Source organism: Agelaius tricolor, unplaced genomic scaffold (assembly GCF_023055355.1).
Source record: "Agelaius tricolor isolate 1412-34295 unplaced genomic scaffold, bAgeTri1.0.p SCAF_26, whole genome shotgun sequence".
NCBI lineage: Eukaryota > Metazoa > Chordata > Aves > Passeriformes > Icteridae > Agelaius > Agelaius tricolor.
This window is the reverse complement of record NW_027269286.1, coordinates 645,634-660,572: the sequence shown is the minus strand read 5'-3', so window position 1 is coordinate 660,572 and position 14,939 is coordinate 645,634. Positions and strand designations below refer to the sequence as shown.

Genomic DNA, 14,939 nt, shown 5'->3' with positions numbered 1-14,939 from the left:
AGAAACACAACATTTACTCCCTTTTGCAGGTAAAGTCAAATTTACTCTGTGGCACACATGAGAATGTGCTGAGGTTCCCAACAGCTTACATGGCTTTAGAGTTTTTCCAGGACGTGTCCAAGTGCCAACCTGCCAGATGATCAGGTATTCATCAGAGTCAAGACTCCCCCTAATTATTTACACCTGGCCAGAAATGTAAATATTTGGGATAGGGACCTCACTACTGCAATGCACACATTTGCCACTTCAAAATTAGATTCATACAATGTGGTCTGCCTGAAGCTATACCTTGGAAGAACTGAGTAAATTAAGATGGTTTAGAAACTTAAGAACTTGATTGTTAAGCAGTGCATCCAGATGTGAGTATTCTACACTGAGGCAGTAGGACCTGCACTAGCTCCCTCCTCATTCTTAGGTAAAACTTAAGATACTTTTTCAACCTAGAAAACCTTAAGTGATGCTGAACACACTCACATAAGTAACAAATTTTTCCCTTTGGGAGGGTCACTATAGCTAGCTATTTAATCAAAATGCAACAGAAAGAAATACACCCTAGAAAAACATATTTAATGTTCAAAAGAATAACATGTTTAATGTTCATTTAAAGAAGAAAGGAGAAAGAGGAGAGAGAAGCCTGCTATAATGGTATACCACTGAAACAGGAACTCGAGTTAACAACTCCGGAACACAAGGGATCAAATCCCAGATGCCAGTCTGAGCAAACCAGACCTGACAGGTATCTTATACAGTCCAGTTTGTGTACCTTTTCATGCCCATAGGGCTCAATTGATTAGAAATTTAAGGAAATAAGCCCTTGAGCTTTTATTCCTTCCAGTCTCCATTATGGAAAAGCTCTTCAGATAAACTGTAAGTCTTGTATTTCTTGAGACCAGAGTGAACAGAAATATTATGTTCAGATAGCTCATGATATTTTAAAGTTCACTCATATAGATAGTAACTCCTATATCTGTATGGGAATGAAGACATAAGTTGTTGGATCAACATATAACTTGAGAGGTATGTTTGGAAAAATCACTTGAGATGCAGCAGTTGTTAACTTCAAAATTTTCTGAAAATATGAGTATCTTTAAGCCATACCAGAGCCAACTCTAGTGCAACTGTGTCTACTAGTTGGCTGCATGTATTGCATCCCCACAGTTAGGGTAATTCAGAAGACTCTTTCAACAAATATCCTCTGGTACCTATTGAAAGGAGAAGTGATGTGGCAGGCTCTGTCATTCAGCCTTTTTTCCTTAACAACCTAATTCCATTGCTGGAATTTTATTGCTTCTCAGGTCTTTACTCTTGTTTAAAAGTTTGTACAAGATGGCTTCCAGGTTCAGAAATTACAAAGATAGAGACTAACAGAGGGTGCTTACATAAACTTGTTTCTTTAGAAAGCTGAGCTAAAAGCATGGAAGGAGGCCTCCTCTGGTAAAATTTCTGGTTAATTAAACCAAGACTAACCAAAATGTCATCTTGACTGATCTAATCGGCTTCAGAGGAAAAAAAAGAAAGGCAAAAAAAGTCCTGTCCAAAGGTTAATGAAAATGCTTAGTTTAAACATAGATACTGTCAATACAGTTCTGAATACATTCCTTTAACTAATCTATGGTGAGTCTGGGTCAGTCCCAATATGTTCCTATGAAGAATAAATAGACTTTTGCATGGGAACCAATTGCATAGTGAAGATGAAATAAGATGCAAAATGGTGGCGTTTCCTTGTGTCTGGGCCTGTCTCTCTGCGGGCCCCTATATATCAGGTAGTTCATCAGCTTGACCTTTGATGAATTAAGCAGTTCCATCCAGGGTGCGGCACATCAGGAAAAGGGAGAAGCTACAGACCTGTGAAGTCATAGGCTCCACTGTAGTCTAATTTTGCAGCCTTAGAAATTTCAAAAAAAGAGTTTTGCAATGTATGGAAAAACAAATTAAATAGACTGTTATCAGTGGACAGTAACAAAATGTGAAGCACTCTCAGAGTCACTCATAAATACAATCCAACAGAGTTTGAACTGATTTAATTTTAAAGCTTGGAAAGCAGGAAATCTGGTTGTCATTTTAAAAGCTGAAGGTGCTCAGTCTTTGAGTTGCTGTACTAAGGTACAAAGAGAAGAGTTCTTCAAAGCTGTGCTTAGGGAGCACTATCACATGTGACTGACAACCACCTTATAAAATATTAAGATATTTTGGATAGTAATATGGAAAAAATGATTAGAATAAACACTGAGCTGTCTAAAAATAGTATGCTATAGAAACTGTGGGCCTTTTTCTTTTTCAGTGTGAAAGCCAACTCCATATCAAAAGTATAATTGTTTTCAGTTTATGCCTGAACCTATACTTCAAATTAAACTCATACAAATATGTTTTTCTTTTTTATACTTAGACTTGAGGATCAAAATCTGAATACATAAAAAAACAGAAACTACAAAAATCTGGCTGACTTAAATTTCCATGTTTGGAAGTAAAAGGCTTGTGTGGTTACGTATCTATCAGAGAATAGGAAACAGAATCACTCTTCTTCCACATTCCTGTCACTTTTCCAGACAAACAACTGCCCCAATGAAATTCCTATCTTGAATGCTAATTTGCAATAATAATGAAGTTTGAAAGGAAAAAAAAAATCTACTTAGTAGTGCATGCTGAATTCAGTGAAGAGTTTCCATTGGAAAGCTTAAAAAACTAGGAGAAATATTAAGACTTTTTTGTATTTTCTATTGAAACTTTTATATTTGTTACTTAACTGACTTATTTGTGTGTGCATATACATGTTTTCTTAAAGAAAAAAAGCATAACGTATGGCAAAGCTTAAGCCACCTCCAGACAGAGAGAAAAAAAAAAGAAAGTGAGAGTGTAAGAGAGAGAAGAGAGATAAAATGGGAAGGAAAGAAAGAAAGAAGGAAGGAAGAAAGCAAGCAAGCTAATAATGACTACCTCTGGTTCTGGAAGTATCAGAAGTACAAGCTGTTAGAGGCTAAGAGAGAATTATTAGGAAGCACCACTGTGTACTTGCTACAGTCCTTACTGGGTTTCCCTTATGGTTGTTGCTTTCTGCCCTCTGGGCCACTCCAGACCATCAGAGTCACTGGTGCGTAGATGGCAACTGCTGCAGGACAGAATGTGATGGACAACAGGGCTCTCCCAGCCCCACGGGAGAGGACACAGCAGGGCAGGAGGAGAAGAGTTGGAGAGGGAAGATGAGATCACCCTTGGAACCACTGTTGTGCTTTGTTCTCCAGGAGGGAGAAGGATGGAGATGATTCCTTTCTGCTACTCCTAAATGTCCTGAGTAGGCTGTGGTCACTGCTGGAGACAATATCAATGCTATTTGGTCTTTCTTTCAATCCATTACTCCAACAGCAGATAATGCAACAAAAATTTCTCTGGTTGGCCTCAAATACATTATTTTTATATGCCTGAAAAATCTAATAATTTGAAAATCTGCCTTCTCAGTAGAGGCTCAAGTTTATGTTGTGTTTTTTTTTCATTAAGAAAATCGACTATTTGTCTACCTGCTTAGTCTGTTAAAAAAAAAACAATAGAAATAATAGTACATATATTATTAAAATTTTGAGAATGGCAACAGAAGAAAACTCAAGAAAATATGGTCTTCTTTTACACCTTAGGAATAAGTAAGATAAAGTTTCAAACAGCTTTGCTTACTGGAGATTGTCTTCACTGGTCAACTCTTGTAAAGAAAATTCCTTGTCAGACTTTGGCCAAATGAAGTGTTACTGTAACTCAGAATGTTTGTGCATAAATTTTAAATGTGTACTATACATCTGAAGATGAGTGAAAATATATGTTTTCCATAAAAAAAAATACTTATTTTGCAATTTTTTTGTGGCTTTAGGTGCAGTTCCTTGATGTGTTAGTGGTTTTATTGCTTCATCTGGTCCTATGCAAGACTTCAACATAATTTCAGAAATGTAAATGAGCTGTTTGTTAAAACCTGGAATAGAAAATTTCCCCATGGGCTAAATAATTTATATTTTTTAATTTTTCTTTTTGTACTCCTATACAACTTTAATTGTAACTCTATGTAGTACAACTTTTAGCACTATTCCAATTCCCTCTAATGACATCATCTAAAATGTTTTCATTTGGAAATTGGTCAAAATTATGATAATTTCTGTTAATTTGTCTGAAAAGAGACAAAAGGCTTATATTGCATAGGCCACAAAACAGATGTTGATAATGTTTGTCTGGACTTCAAACAGATGACCTGGAAGTGAAAGGTCTTATATCTCATTAATAATAATACAAGCTGTCAAATCCCCCTGACCTAGTGTGTTCCTTAGCACAGGGCAGTAAGTCAATGCACTCAGCACACTCCCAAGAAGTCTGAAGAGAAGGTTTTTCACATTTAGTCCTCAGGCCAGGATGGACTCACTACTCATGCTGGCTCAGATGGAAGATCTGCTCTCATTTATCAGTAATAGCGCTGCTTTCTAGAAATATTTCTACTCTGAAGTTCAAAGTTGCTAAAAGTTATGGCAGTGCTGGGATGCTGCATCCGTATCAAAATTCCTGGCCTATTTGTACTGGGGGGAGGCTTCTTCCACCTCAAGGCAGATGTCAAAGGAGAAGGGAAGATTCTGTATTGAGGGCTATGATACAGTAAGACTAAAATTCATTAAAGGCAGTTAGTGGCTTTCCTTGTGTTTATTTGGATGACTTGCTCAATCTGCTCATATAATGGAGCAAATAACATGTATTTATTCTTGCAAGAGTGTTGTGAGGCTGTAATTCACTGTGGCTGATGAGGAAGTCAGCTTCTGAGTTGATTGAGCCCACGCAAGTAACCAGATGCCTGCCAAAGCCCTTTGTCTTCTTAAAATAACTCAAAGCATCATATCCTCCTATTTTTATTTCCTTTCTTTCTTTCTAGAAAATACTCTTTTAGAGAGTAGCAAAAGATTCCATCAAGGATCCCTTGCTTGGCTGGGGTATGTTTGCTGCTGTCAACAGCTCTATGACAAAATAGATTAAATGTGCTCCAGTTAAGAACATGTATCTTTCAAAAACGTCAAGGCTAAATTCTGCTCTCAAATGCACACAAACAAGTCTCAGCAAGTGAAATGCACCTTCAGAACAAAGAGAAGAGAACATCTTCCTAAAATATAGAATTCATAAAACCTGAGTAGATCAACATTTATTTTTTTAATGACCTATTTTAATGCAAGATCAGTGCTCTAAAATAAACAACCCAGCAACCCAACCCAAACAACAAACTTTGTTAAAAGAAAACTGCATATCTACTAGATCTACTACCTTATATCCTTGTAAAAATGCAAGCTTATAATGTTAGAACACACCCACAGATTTTTCATTTTGAAACAATCATCTACTAAGCAGGAGATAAACTGTTAGCAAATTTAAACTCTTAGGATCTTAAGGGAAAATGTAAGTATTTAAGAGCCCTACTGCAGCATTAGGAAATATAAATGGAAAAGGACAAGAGTTAGTAATATCAAGTCGCTACAATGGATTTGATTGTATTACCCAGAGATTCACAATATATTAGGAAACTGTTAAAATTGACTGGGCTATCTCAATCATTAGTTCTAACAGAGATGTGACTTGCCTCTTGAAGTGAACAGTCTGGGAAGAAAAGGAGCTAAAACTGAAACAGAAACATGTAAAATATTTTAATACAAAAAAGCTAAAACAAGAACAACGTCTTTCGCTAACTCATACTGCATGACAGTTTCAATACTGCTTTTGTTAAAAATTGTGATGCAAACTTATAAGTCATAATCCTAAGACCATAATAACATGGAATCAGATTTTCATATTTTATTAAAATGTTACTTAATATAATGAAATCTGACTAACTGCAATTGCAACATATGGAATACTGAGATTATATAATAAAAATATTCAGACTATAATTATTTAAAAATTCTCCATACCATATGCAATTTATCAAAGCGAACTTTACATTGATTTGTGCCACATGGTTGATGAAAAACTATAAAGAGTTTCTGGAACAAAAGGTATGTACAGATAACTTTGTATGAACAATCTCAATCTGTTTCAAACTTCCCCTTTTTTCAGTTTTAAGTTCACAAATCAAAATATTGTATCATTTATATCCTCTTAGTTAAAAATTTTCTAAAACCCAAGGCCTCATCTGTTTAAAATGTGCCTTAGTTTCATGGAATAAACAATGCTAAATTGTTTTAGTTAAATGTAGACAATCTTAAATCAATTGAAACCTGGTTTATAAAGATTTTGTTTAATTCCTATCTCTTACTGAGACAATCCAAATCGTTGTAAATCAGGTTTGAATTGATTTAAGCTTTAAAGTTAAATTGGAGGCATATCTGAATATAGAAATTCCTATGTGTCATTTCACTGTGAGCAGTAACTAGATATAAATGATGCTGTGGTATGCCATAACCAGATAGATCTCAAAGATTTCCAGATCATGTATACTAAATGTACATAACTCTTTAGAATTAGACAAGAACAGACAGTGTGGCTTTATTGGGACCTGCTCTTCAGAGCCGTCAGAGATTGTTCAGACCTTCTTAGGCCAAACCCACACCTCCTTTGCCTACTGCTTTTCTTGATTTCAGTTATTCAACTCAAGTTTCAGAGCCATGTTCTATATACTAAAAACTGGGAAAAACAGTGATATCATTGTATGGAAAATCCTGCAAAATCAGCAGCTAAAGAGAGGGTGTCATGGGATTCGTGGGGTTTTTTTACCAATGTAAAATTTACAGAAGACATGTATGATACTGTGTGTGTTCATTAACTCTCACCATCAGCTCCAAAGATGAGTGAGAGCTGAGTAGCAAAGGCTGCAGTTAATCTAATGGTAAAACTGAGATAGTGGAGTGTGGGCTCTTTTTGAGAAGCTCACAGGTTTCGGTACCATATGGCACCATTATCACATCACCTCACCACACTTGGAAGCAGTTTGCTTGCTCTGTTAGCATTGATAGGGAACACAAGGGCATCCGGTCAATATTTCAAAAGTTTTGGGTTTTTTTTCACTTTCTATTATTTCTGCTTTTGCAATGCTGACAATATCTCCCAGTTTTACAAGCAGTAAAAGCAAAGGACTAGAATGACTGTGCCATGTCCTGAGGGAGCAGGAGTTGCCATCCAGCAGAAATCTTGAGTAAAAGGATAAATTGCACATTAATTCTTAAGGACACATTGAAATACTAGTTTTTTGCAGAGGGAGGTAGCTAGAGGAATTGTATCAGTGTGTTTGAACAAAATGTCAGTGTTGTGGCATAGAGAAAACTTCATTTCTGACTGAGATTTTCCAGACTGGGTAAGAATTTTTCATGCCCATTTTGCAGTTTTTTATCAGTATTTCAATTAAATGCATATTTCAGCCTCTAAACAGCCTTTTAAACTACTACGTGCATATTTAGTTGGAAACAGTTTTCTTAGATATAAGAACTTAGCCAAAGCAGTACTGAGTTTTCTTCTGAAAGAGAAAGGGACATTGATCAAATTATCCCACTATGGTCCTGCTTGATGCACTATTTTATTGACTTTAGACAACAGTGTCTCAGCAGCAGTTAGCTGCAGATTGAGAAAGCAAGTAGAGTGACATATTAACTGTAATAATCATATACTGATGCTTGCTCCCAAGTAAAAGCATCTATTTCTCCCTCTCTGCTCTGCTTTAGTTCTAAAGTATGAGACTAACTTCCACATAGGTGGTTGTTGGGGTTTTTTTGCCTTTTCATTTTTTTGTGGGATTTTTGTTTGTTTTGCTTTGATTTTATTTTTATTTTTTTAATCATCTACTTATGATCTTATCTTTGCTACAGATATTTACTATGGCATCAGAAGAAAGTGCAGGAACAAAGATAGCTATTTCAGAAATTCGGTTATGCAGAAAAAATCATGACATCACAAAATTCTCCTTTAGCGGAGTAGTTTAATAAAGATACTCCTAAGTAAATTAAACTAAAAAACTTCATACCACATTTAATATTTCTCAGTTTTATCCCATCTGAGACGAGAGTGCATTTTCATCTTTCAACATGTCCTTTTTTCCAGACTACTTCCCAGGGAAGGTAGTATCACCTCTAAGACAAAGCTGTAACAGAACCTGCTAGAAGACAGATGAACAGATCTCACTGCACTCCTTCACGCAGGAAAGGACCAGAAGGGCTCTCTCGTGCGTATTTACAGAGGGTTCATTCCCAGCTCATATGCTAACTCCCAAAGTTCATAGCTTGGTCACAGCTTCATTCTCTCTTAGTCCTTGCTTAAAACAGGCAACTTTTTCTCTCGCTGTGACAGATGGGTTGAGATACTGCAGATCCCCCTTAACTCCATCACTGAGAGAACTGGGTGCCAGCAGGAGGGCAGGTGTCTCTGCACAAGCTGCGTGGCACTTGGGATCAGGCACAAGCACACTCTGACTCACAAAACCCTGACTTGTGGAATGAGTCCATTTACACTTTAACAGACAAAAAAAAAAAGAAAAAAAGAAAAAAAAGAGAGGCTTCACATTGGTATTTACAGACTTTTCAACAAGTGACCCTCACTAATAAAAGCACTTCAGGTGTTGCTATTTCTCACATCTCTGCTCAAAGACTGTGAAATGGGCAAATGATTTGTACTCACTGCCCATACCTCAAGGAAGTAGAGAGGAAGCAATAAAACCTGAAATGCAAAGAATTTGTTCATATTGCAATTGTATGCTTAGCTGTGAATATTAAGACATTAACCACAAAAGTTAAGAACTAGCAACTTTTTGATTCTTGTCTTAGTTCTAATGAAAAGTATAATTACCTGCAAGGTTATCAATCTCTTTTTCTTGGAGCAGGCTAACAGCATCATCATCTCCTTCCAGCATAAGCTCTGTTTCTGCATTCTGATTTACCACAGCTTGACTTCGGAAAGTTTTCTTTGACTTCACTACATCCTCTTCAGTGCCTAAAAAAAAGTTACAAACGTTGTGAATTTACCTGAATAATATTTTAAATATAAAACAATGACAGTCAAGTAGTAAAAACATTACAGTATAAATCATCTTTATCAAAAAGAAAAGAAGGAACGTTTTCTAAAACTTTACCGAGGTTTACAAAATATGCAGGTCTATTCTGTCTTCTGTCCTGTCCCGAATAAAATACAAACTTTTCCACAAAGACTCTCCTGGTTTTAATAATTGCTATTTACTTTGTGTTCAATGTTGTTCCATTAGTTTTCCACCTGCAACAAATTCAGCAGGAATTTCTTTTGGGTTCCTGGTGCCCTGACTTTGACTGACCTGAGAGCACAAGCCACCTACTCTAAATAAAGAAGCTGCTTTCAGGAATCAAAATCTCTCAGGATTTTTGTCTTTTCAGATAGGAGGGACAGGGTGGTGAAGCAGGAGTTAGTTTATCTCTGATACACAGTAACAGCAAGGTAGGCTATGCCGAGATTCAGAAAAGATTGAAAAAAAGGACAAGCATGGTGAGGGAACTTTGGTGCACATCTGTGTGTGTGTTTTTAAGCAACACAATAAAAATGGCAGTACGTGGATATGTGCCAATTACCTAAAGGTTTTCATGGATAATATTCATTTTTCTTGACTACAGTTGGCTTTTTCTATTCAGCCTGATGGTTCCTTATGGCAGGAGATTTAACTTATTGAATTTTGGGAATATCTTATTGGAACTTGCCCGATTTTATTCTTATGATGCAAAAAATAAATCCTAGTGTGGTCAAATGACAGAATCATAATTAGGTTTTATATCATAAATACCTTTCATGTTACTGTTGTGACCTCCACATAGTATTTCTTAGCTTGGAAGAGGTCATAAGTTTTATTTTCAGTACTATGGACTCACAGTAGCCTCAGACAAGAAAGATTTCTATTTTTTTTCTTAAGCAGAAAACCCTGCATCTTCACCTTGGACTATACAAGACCTGGGCATCTCCACTGCTGTCAATCAAGAAATAAACCCTCTAAACTATCTCTCTTTTTTTGTAGGATAATCTGGAAATTTGCCTCCTATTAAGCTACAGAATGAGTGCGAAAATAGGCAAAACTATGCACATGTGGATTTTGTTTGTCTTCCACAATGCCTGAATTTAAACAGGATGAAAACTATGATGGCAGATGTAAAATGCTGAGGTAAAATCCACTAAGACTCATGGCCCCCTATTAATACAGGGCAACTAAGAGGAATACAGAAGCAGACAGGTTAGTGAAGACAGATACATGGAATGGAATTGATGTATCAGGCAGTTTTGTTATTGCAAGCAGTTGGGACGACACTATGATTTTACCTCCTACTCTTATAATTAATTACAGTCTTTTAATTAGTTTGTGCACAGGAGAGTCACACCACATAAATAAAAATGCTGGAGGCATATCTTTGAGGGAGTGTTTACTCTGTTTGAAGATTACTGCTAACATGCCACTTCATCACAAGCTGAGAAAACTCATGTTTTATGTACCCTAACATTAAGGTTTTGGATACTATTGTTATTAACTCGATTGCTGGTTCTGAAACTACATTCTGAAACTCTGAAAAGGTGAAGATAAACAAGTAATCAAAACCTATTTTGTTCACCAAGCTCAAAATTAGGGACTTGTTTGCTGTTATCTCCATTAGGACCATTCTGATAGCGATTAAGATGGCGCTGCTGTATTTTAAATATGCTGTGTTTTGCTGTGTTCACTTACTAGGCTATGATTATTACCTCACTTGTTTTTTTAAGGTTTTTACTTAATTCAACTAACTATAACTATTTGCCCAATTTAAAACTTGTTCAATTAACTAATTGCTGGAAAAGTTTTCAGTATTAGCACAAGTTTTGGAATTTTTTTTTTGTTTGTTTGGTTTGTATTTATTTTTTTCTTCCTTATTCATAAAAAGAAGTAAGAATGGTCAGAGTTAGGAAAAAACCACAAAAAAGTAATGTGCTGTCACAGATTTTCAGTTGCATTACATCAGAATTGTTCTGCATATTAAATCCATAGGTCAGGATCTTGGTATACTTCTGTTTACAGTGAAGGAGTTGAGCATCATTTGCCACAAGTAATAATTCCTGTTGTGACACCAGAGGAGACTGGGCCCGAGATGAACTAACGTGGTGGAGGAAGAAAGCACCGAAACACTGTTTCCTTCCTTTTTGGTAGCTCTAATCAGTTTTATGTAAGATTCTGAGCTTTATAAAATGAGATAATCAAATTAACTGATTGAAAAGCACTAATCTGGAGTAAGAGTCAATAATTACTTCAGAAACTGATTTATGACAATTCTATAAAATTATTTATGCATGAAAATATATTTTTTAAATTACCAGGAAGAAAGTCCCAAGCTCCAAATCATTACTAACATTGAAACTACATCCAAAGAACTTGAAATTAGGGTATTTTAAATTCTTTGTGATGAGTGTACCAGATTACAGAAATATTGCCACACACAGGTATAAAAAACATGGTAGAGTAGAAGGCATTAAATTAGTTTGGCAAATTTGGAGCTTAGCAGCCAGACAAATATATATAAAATCCATTCTGGATTATAATATTAAAAATACATTTGTTGCTATGAAGTATAATAGATAGTCCTTCTTTGTCCTGATGGAAAAACCCCTCTGGTTTGGCTGTTGTTAAAATTTATCACTCTGTTGAGTGCACCTTAGTTTTGCTGTGCTGTACTGTACCAAGCATCTATCTAAATGAAAGTGTACAGGACCTGGAGTTGCCCTTCAATCACTATATCCTTTATGAATTAGAGTTCCATTTATCAAAATTACAGCAAGAAGAGTAAGGTCTCACAGGGCTGTCTCATTACAAGGCTTGTAAACACTGTCCTTACAAAGAAATGGTTTAACACCTAACAAATCAAAAACTGATTGGGAATAGAATTTATTTGAGATCATCTATCTTCAGAAGACGTGCTGTACTGAGTGCACTTCGTGGCCTTTCTAGCCATTCATCAAGAAATTAACAAGCTAATACCACAGACCACCAGATCTCCTTGGATCCTGAAATGTGAAATATGTTCAAAACAGATCTGTCACAGATGTTCTATTTTTATATTTCAAGACAACTTCAAAAAGGTTTTAAAACAAGAGAAACTCTCCAAATAAGAAAAAGAAGAAAAACAACTTGTCTCCTTAAATCCAGACAACAAACTGAATAAAAAATTATATGACATAAAATGATGTCTATTATTGTTAACAGTGATATAAAAAGAAGAAATGAATAAATAAATAATTGATATTTCGGTGTGTTGGAAAAAAATCAAAACTAAATTTTTTTTTTCAAAGCTTCAGAAAAATTACTATGAAATTAAATCTATGGCCGGACATTTAATTTCAAAATTTTTAGTACGCAAGGACCCTGTGTTTTAAAGGCACAAAATGAAATTGTACTAAGTCTAATTAGAATATGTTTCAAATCCATTAAAAAAAGAAACCATAAAACAAAACTAGATGTCATTTCAAGAAAGCAATGTTGTGACACTGGAGGGCACAGAACTAGAATTGGCAGATGCTATCAGCTCTTGTCCTTATTAAGTTCCTTCTTAAGGGATATTTTAAGGGATAGACTTAAGGGATAGACTGGGATTTGGAAAGGAGCCTTGAAGCAAGCAGTTAAGTATTTCTTAAAACTACATTTTGCAAAGATTTTGGAGGCAATAAGTCACTCAGATTGCCCTGAAGTCCAGCTGGATTTGCTGACTTACTTTCTTGAAACTTAAAGGCTCTGTCTTAAATGTATTTCAAAAGAATGTATGCACAGGACTAGATAAGCTGTTAAAAAATCCTTCTTTCATTACACTTGATTATTTTTATAAATGTGCATGTTACAAACTGTCTTTCTGCAGCATTTTCAGGATAACTGAAAACAGGTCACCTTTAAAAGAAATTAAAGAAACCAACCAAAATTCCTCTACAAAACCCCAATATTCGTGGGAAGGTGTGCAATTTTTATGTCTAAAAGATTGTATGAGCTGCACAGTAAACTTGTTCAACATTGCCAAGAATGTAATAATCTCTTCTAGTAGCGTCTTTTCCTTAAACAGAACTTATTAAGCAGTCAAAAAGAACCAAACACAAAACTAAAACCACAACCAAAACAACAACAAAAACAACAAAAAACCAAACAAAAGCCACCAAAAACGAACCACAAAAACCATTACCACAACCCCTCAAAATACATTTCCCTAATAATTTCCCTAATAAGAACAGGAGAATCTAATGTTAATTTTCAGCTATAGCCACTAGAAGTATTTAATATAGGCAATGCTTTATGAAACAGGGGTGAGCTAGGTGAGTGTTTTCATTATGTTATTTGAATTTTTGAGTCTCCATTTTCAACTAAATCGATGAATTCCCTGCTGGATTCTGTAGGTCACAATAGGTTCTAGGGATGCAATCTACAGTTCAAAGACACTGTAAGGGTCCAGATCCAAAAAACCTGTCCCTAAATAAAATTTTAAAATTAGCAGTACAAACACAGAATATTATTGATTTATTTTATGTTTATGCACTTATTTCATAAAGAATTAAACTAATTACTCTGATTTAGTTGGACACAGTGAGGGGGTTTCTAGCTCTCTCCTCTATTCATTTACTATATATCCAAATATAGTGTTTTATACTTTTTTCTTTCTGCATTTAGTAAAAAATGAGGTTAAAAAATGTAGTTATTGCTAAGAAAAGTTTGCTTGGTAATACTGTGGCCAACAAAAGGAGACTACTGCTTCTTATAAAGTTGTTTCCATAGTTTACTTCAACGAATTACCGATAAGGCAATTTATGTAGTGAGTGCTCTTTGATCTTTGAAGAGAGATGGCAGAATGGAAAGTTAACCTCATTTTAATGTTACCTAAATATACTGACAGGAAATTCTAATGTTTCCAAACATCTGGAAATCTGCTTCATGGGATGGTGTTCTTCTTTTCTATAAGAAACCTTTTTCATATACTGTCTTTTACAGTTTTATGTGGCTTCTAAAGGAGCATTTGACATAAGTAAAGTCTGTTCTCTTTACAGTAAAATGCTGCATTTAATTAAAAACTCTCTTTTATAGTGGCTAAAGTAGAGTTTCTGCAAAGCTTACCTCTCCTCAGAAAGTTTTAAGGGTAAACTTGCTTTTTACTCCTTACAGATCTTACAGTATGCACTGCCCTGTAGAACACTGACTTTCTTGCTGAATTTTCGTCATATAAGGTAGTTTCCACTGATTTGTTAAATAAAGGAATTCAGAATTAGCTCCTCACAGGAGGCTACCTGACAGTTCATGATGTGAACCATGAAATTGTATCACAGGTGAAATATAATTTATCAACAGAGTTTGGAAGAGCAAAGCATTTTTTTGAGAGATATTTTTTCTTTATTTCACAAACTAACTTCTACAGGAAGAACCAAGCTTATTTATGGACAAAATTAAAATGTACTACTATTATCTACATTTTTTGTTCATTCAACACTCACAATAGTTGAAAATACTTAGAAAAAGAAAAGATTTGCTAGATAATCTGTCTTCCTGCTTTGTGTATTCTAACATACATAAAGCTTTCATTGCTAATCTTCAGTAACTTGATTAGGCACTGGTACCCTCGCAGCGGTCACAGTTATGGAGAGCAGCTGCCTGGGAGTCTGTAAAGTGACCTCTACGAAACCCAGCGAGATTAAATCATCGACATGGTGACCACTCTATCTCAGCCTGGTATCTTTCTGCAGGACTCGGGAGCCAGCCATCCTCGGGCTGTGCTCGCTCCCTGGGAAACGCGCCCCACCTATCCCTGGGTCGGCTCAAGGGACCCAACTTTTGGCTTTGCGCAGCAGCCCAGTGCTGGCACATCACAGCCAACCCCAACAAGCTGTCCCCACCTGAGCCTGCTGGGGTTGTTATTTAAATTGCAATGTGTTTCTGCAATGGGCAGCTTTGACTGGCATATAATTTAGTTTCCCCAGAGAATCAGAGAAGTGACTGTTGATAAAGGAAG

At 35.8% G+C, this 14,939-nt stretch overlaps 1 protein-coding gene across 7 annotated transcripts in view; it reads right to left on the bottom strand.

The window, feature by feature from the left end:
* The window catches only part of NBEA (neurobeachin), a 459,554-nt gene that overhangs the window by 155,850 nt on the left and 288,765 nt on the right, over positions 1–14,939 (bottom strand). For 4 of the 7 annotated variants that reach the window (XM_071448498.1, XM_071448499.1, XM_071448503.1 and 1 more), the window contains 2 exons: positions 8,776–8,919; positions 5,588–5,626 (listed from right to left, as the gene is read on the bottom strand). In XM_071448498.1, the coding sequence (XP_071304599.1) occupies positions 5,588–5,626; positions 8,776–8,919 (183 nt within the window). The remainder of the gene's footprint in view (positions 1–5,587; positions 5,627–8,775; positions 8,920–14,939) is intronic. The other 3 variants (XM_071448501.1, XM_071448504.1, XM_071448502.1) reach the window with 1 other exon arrangement.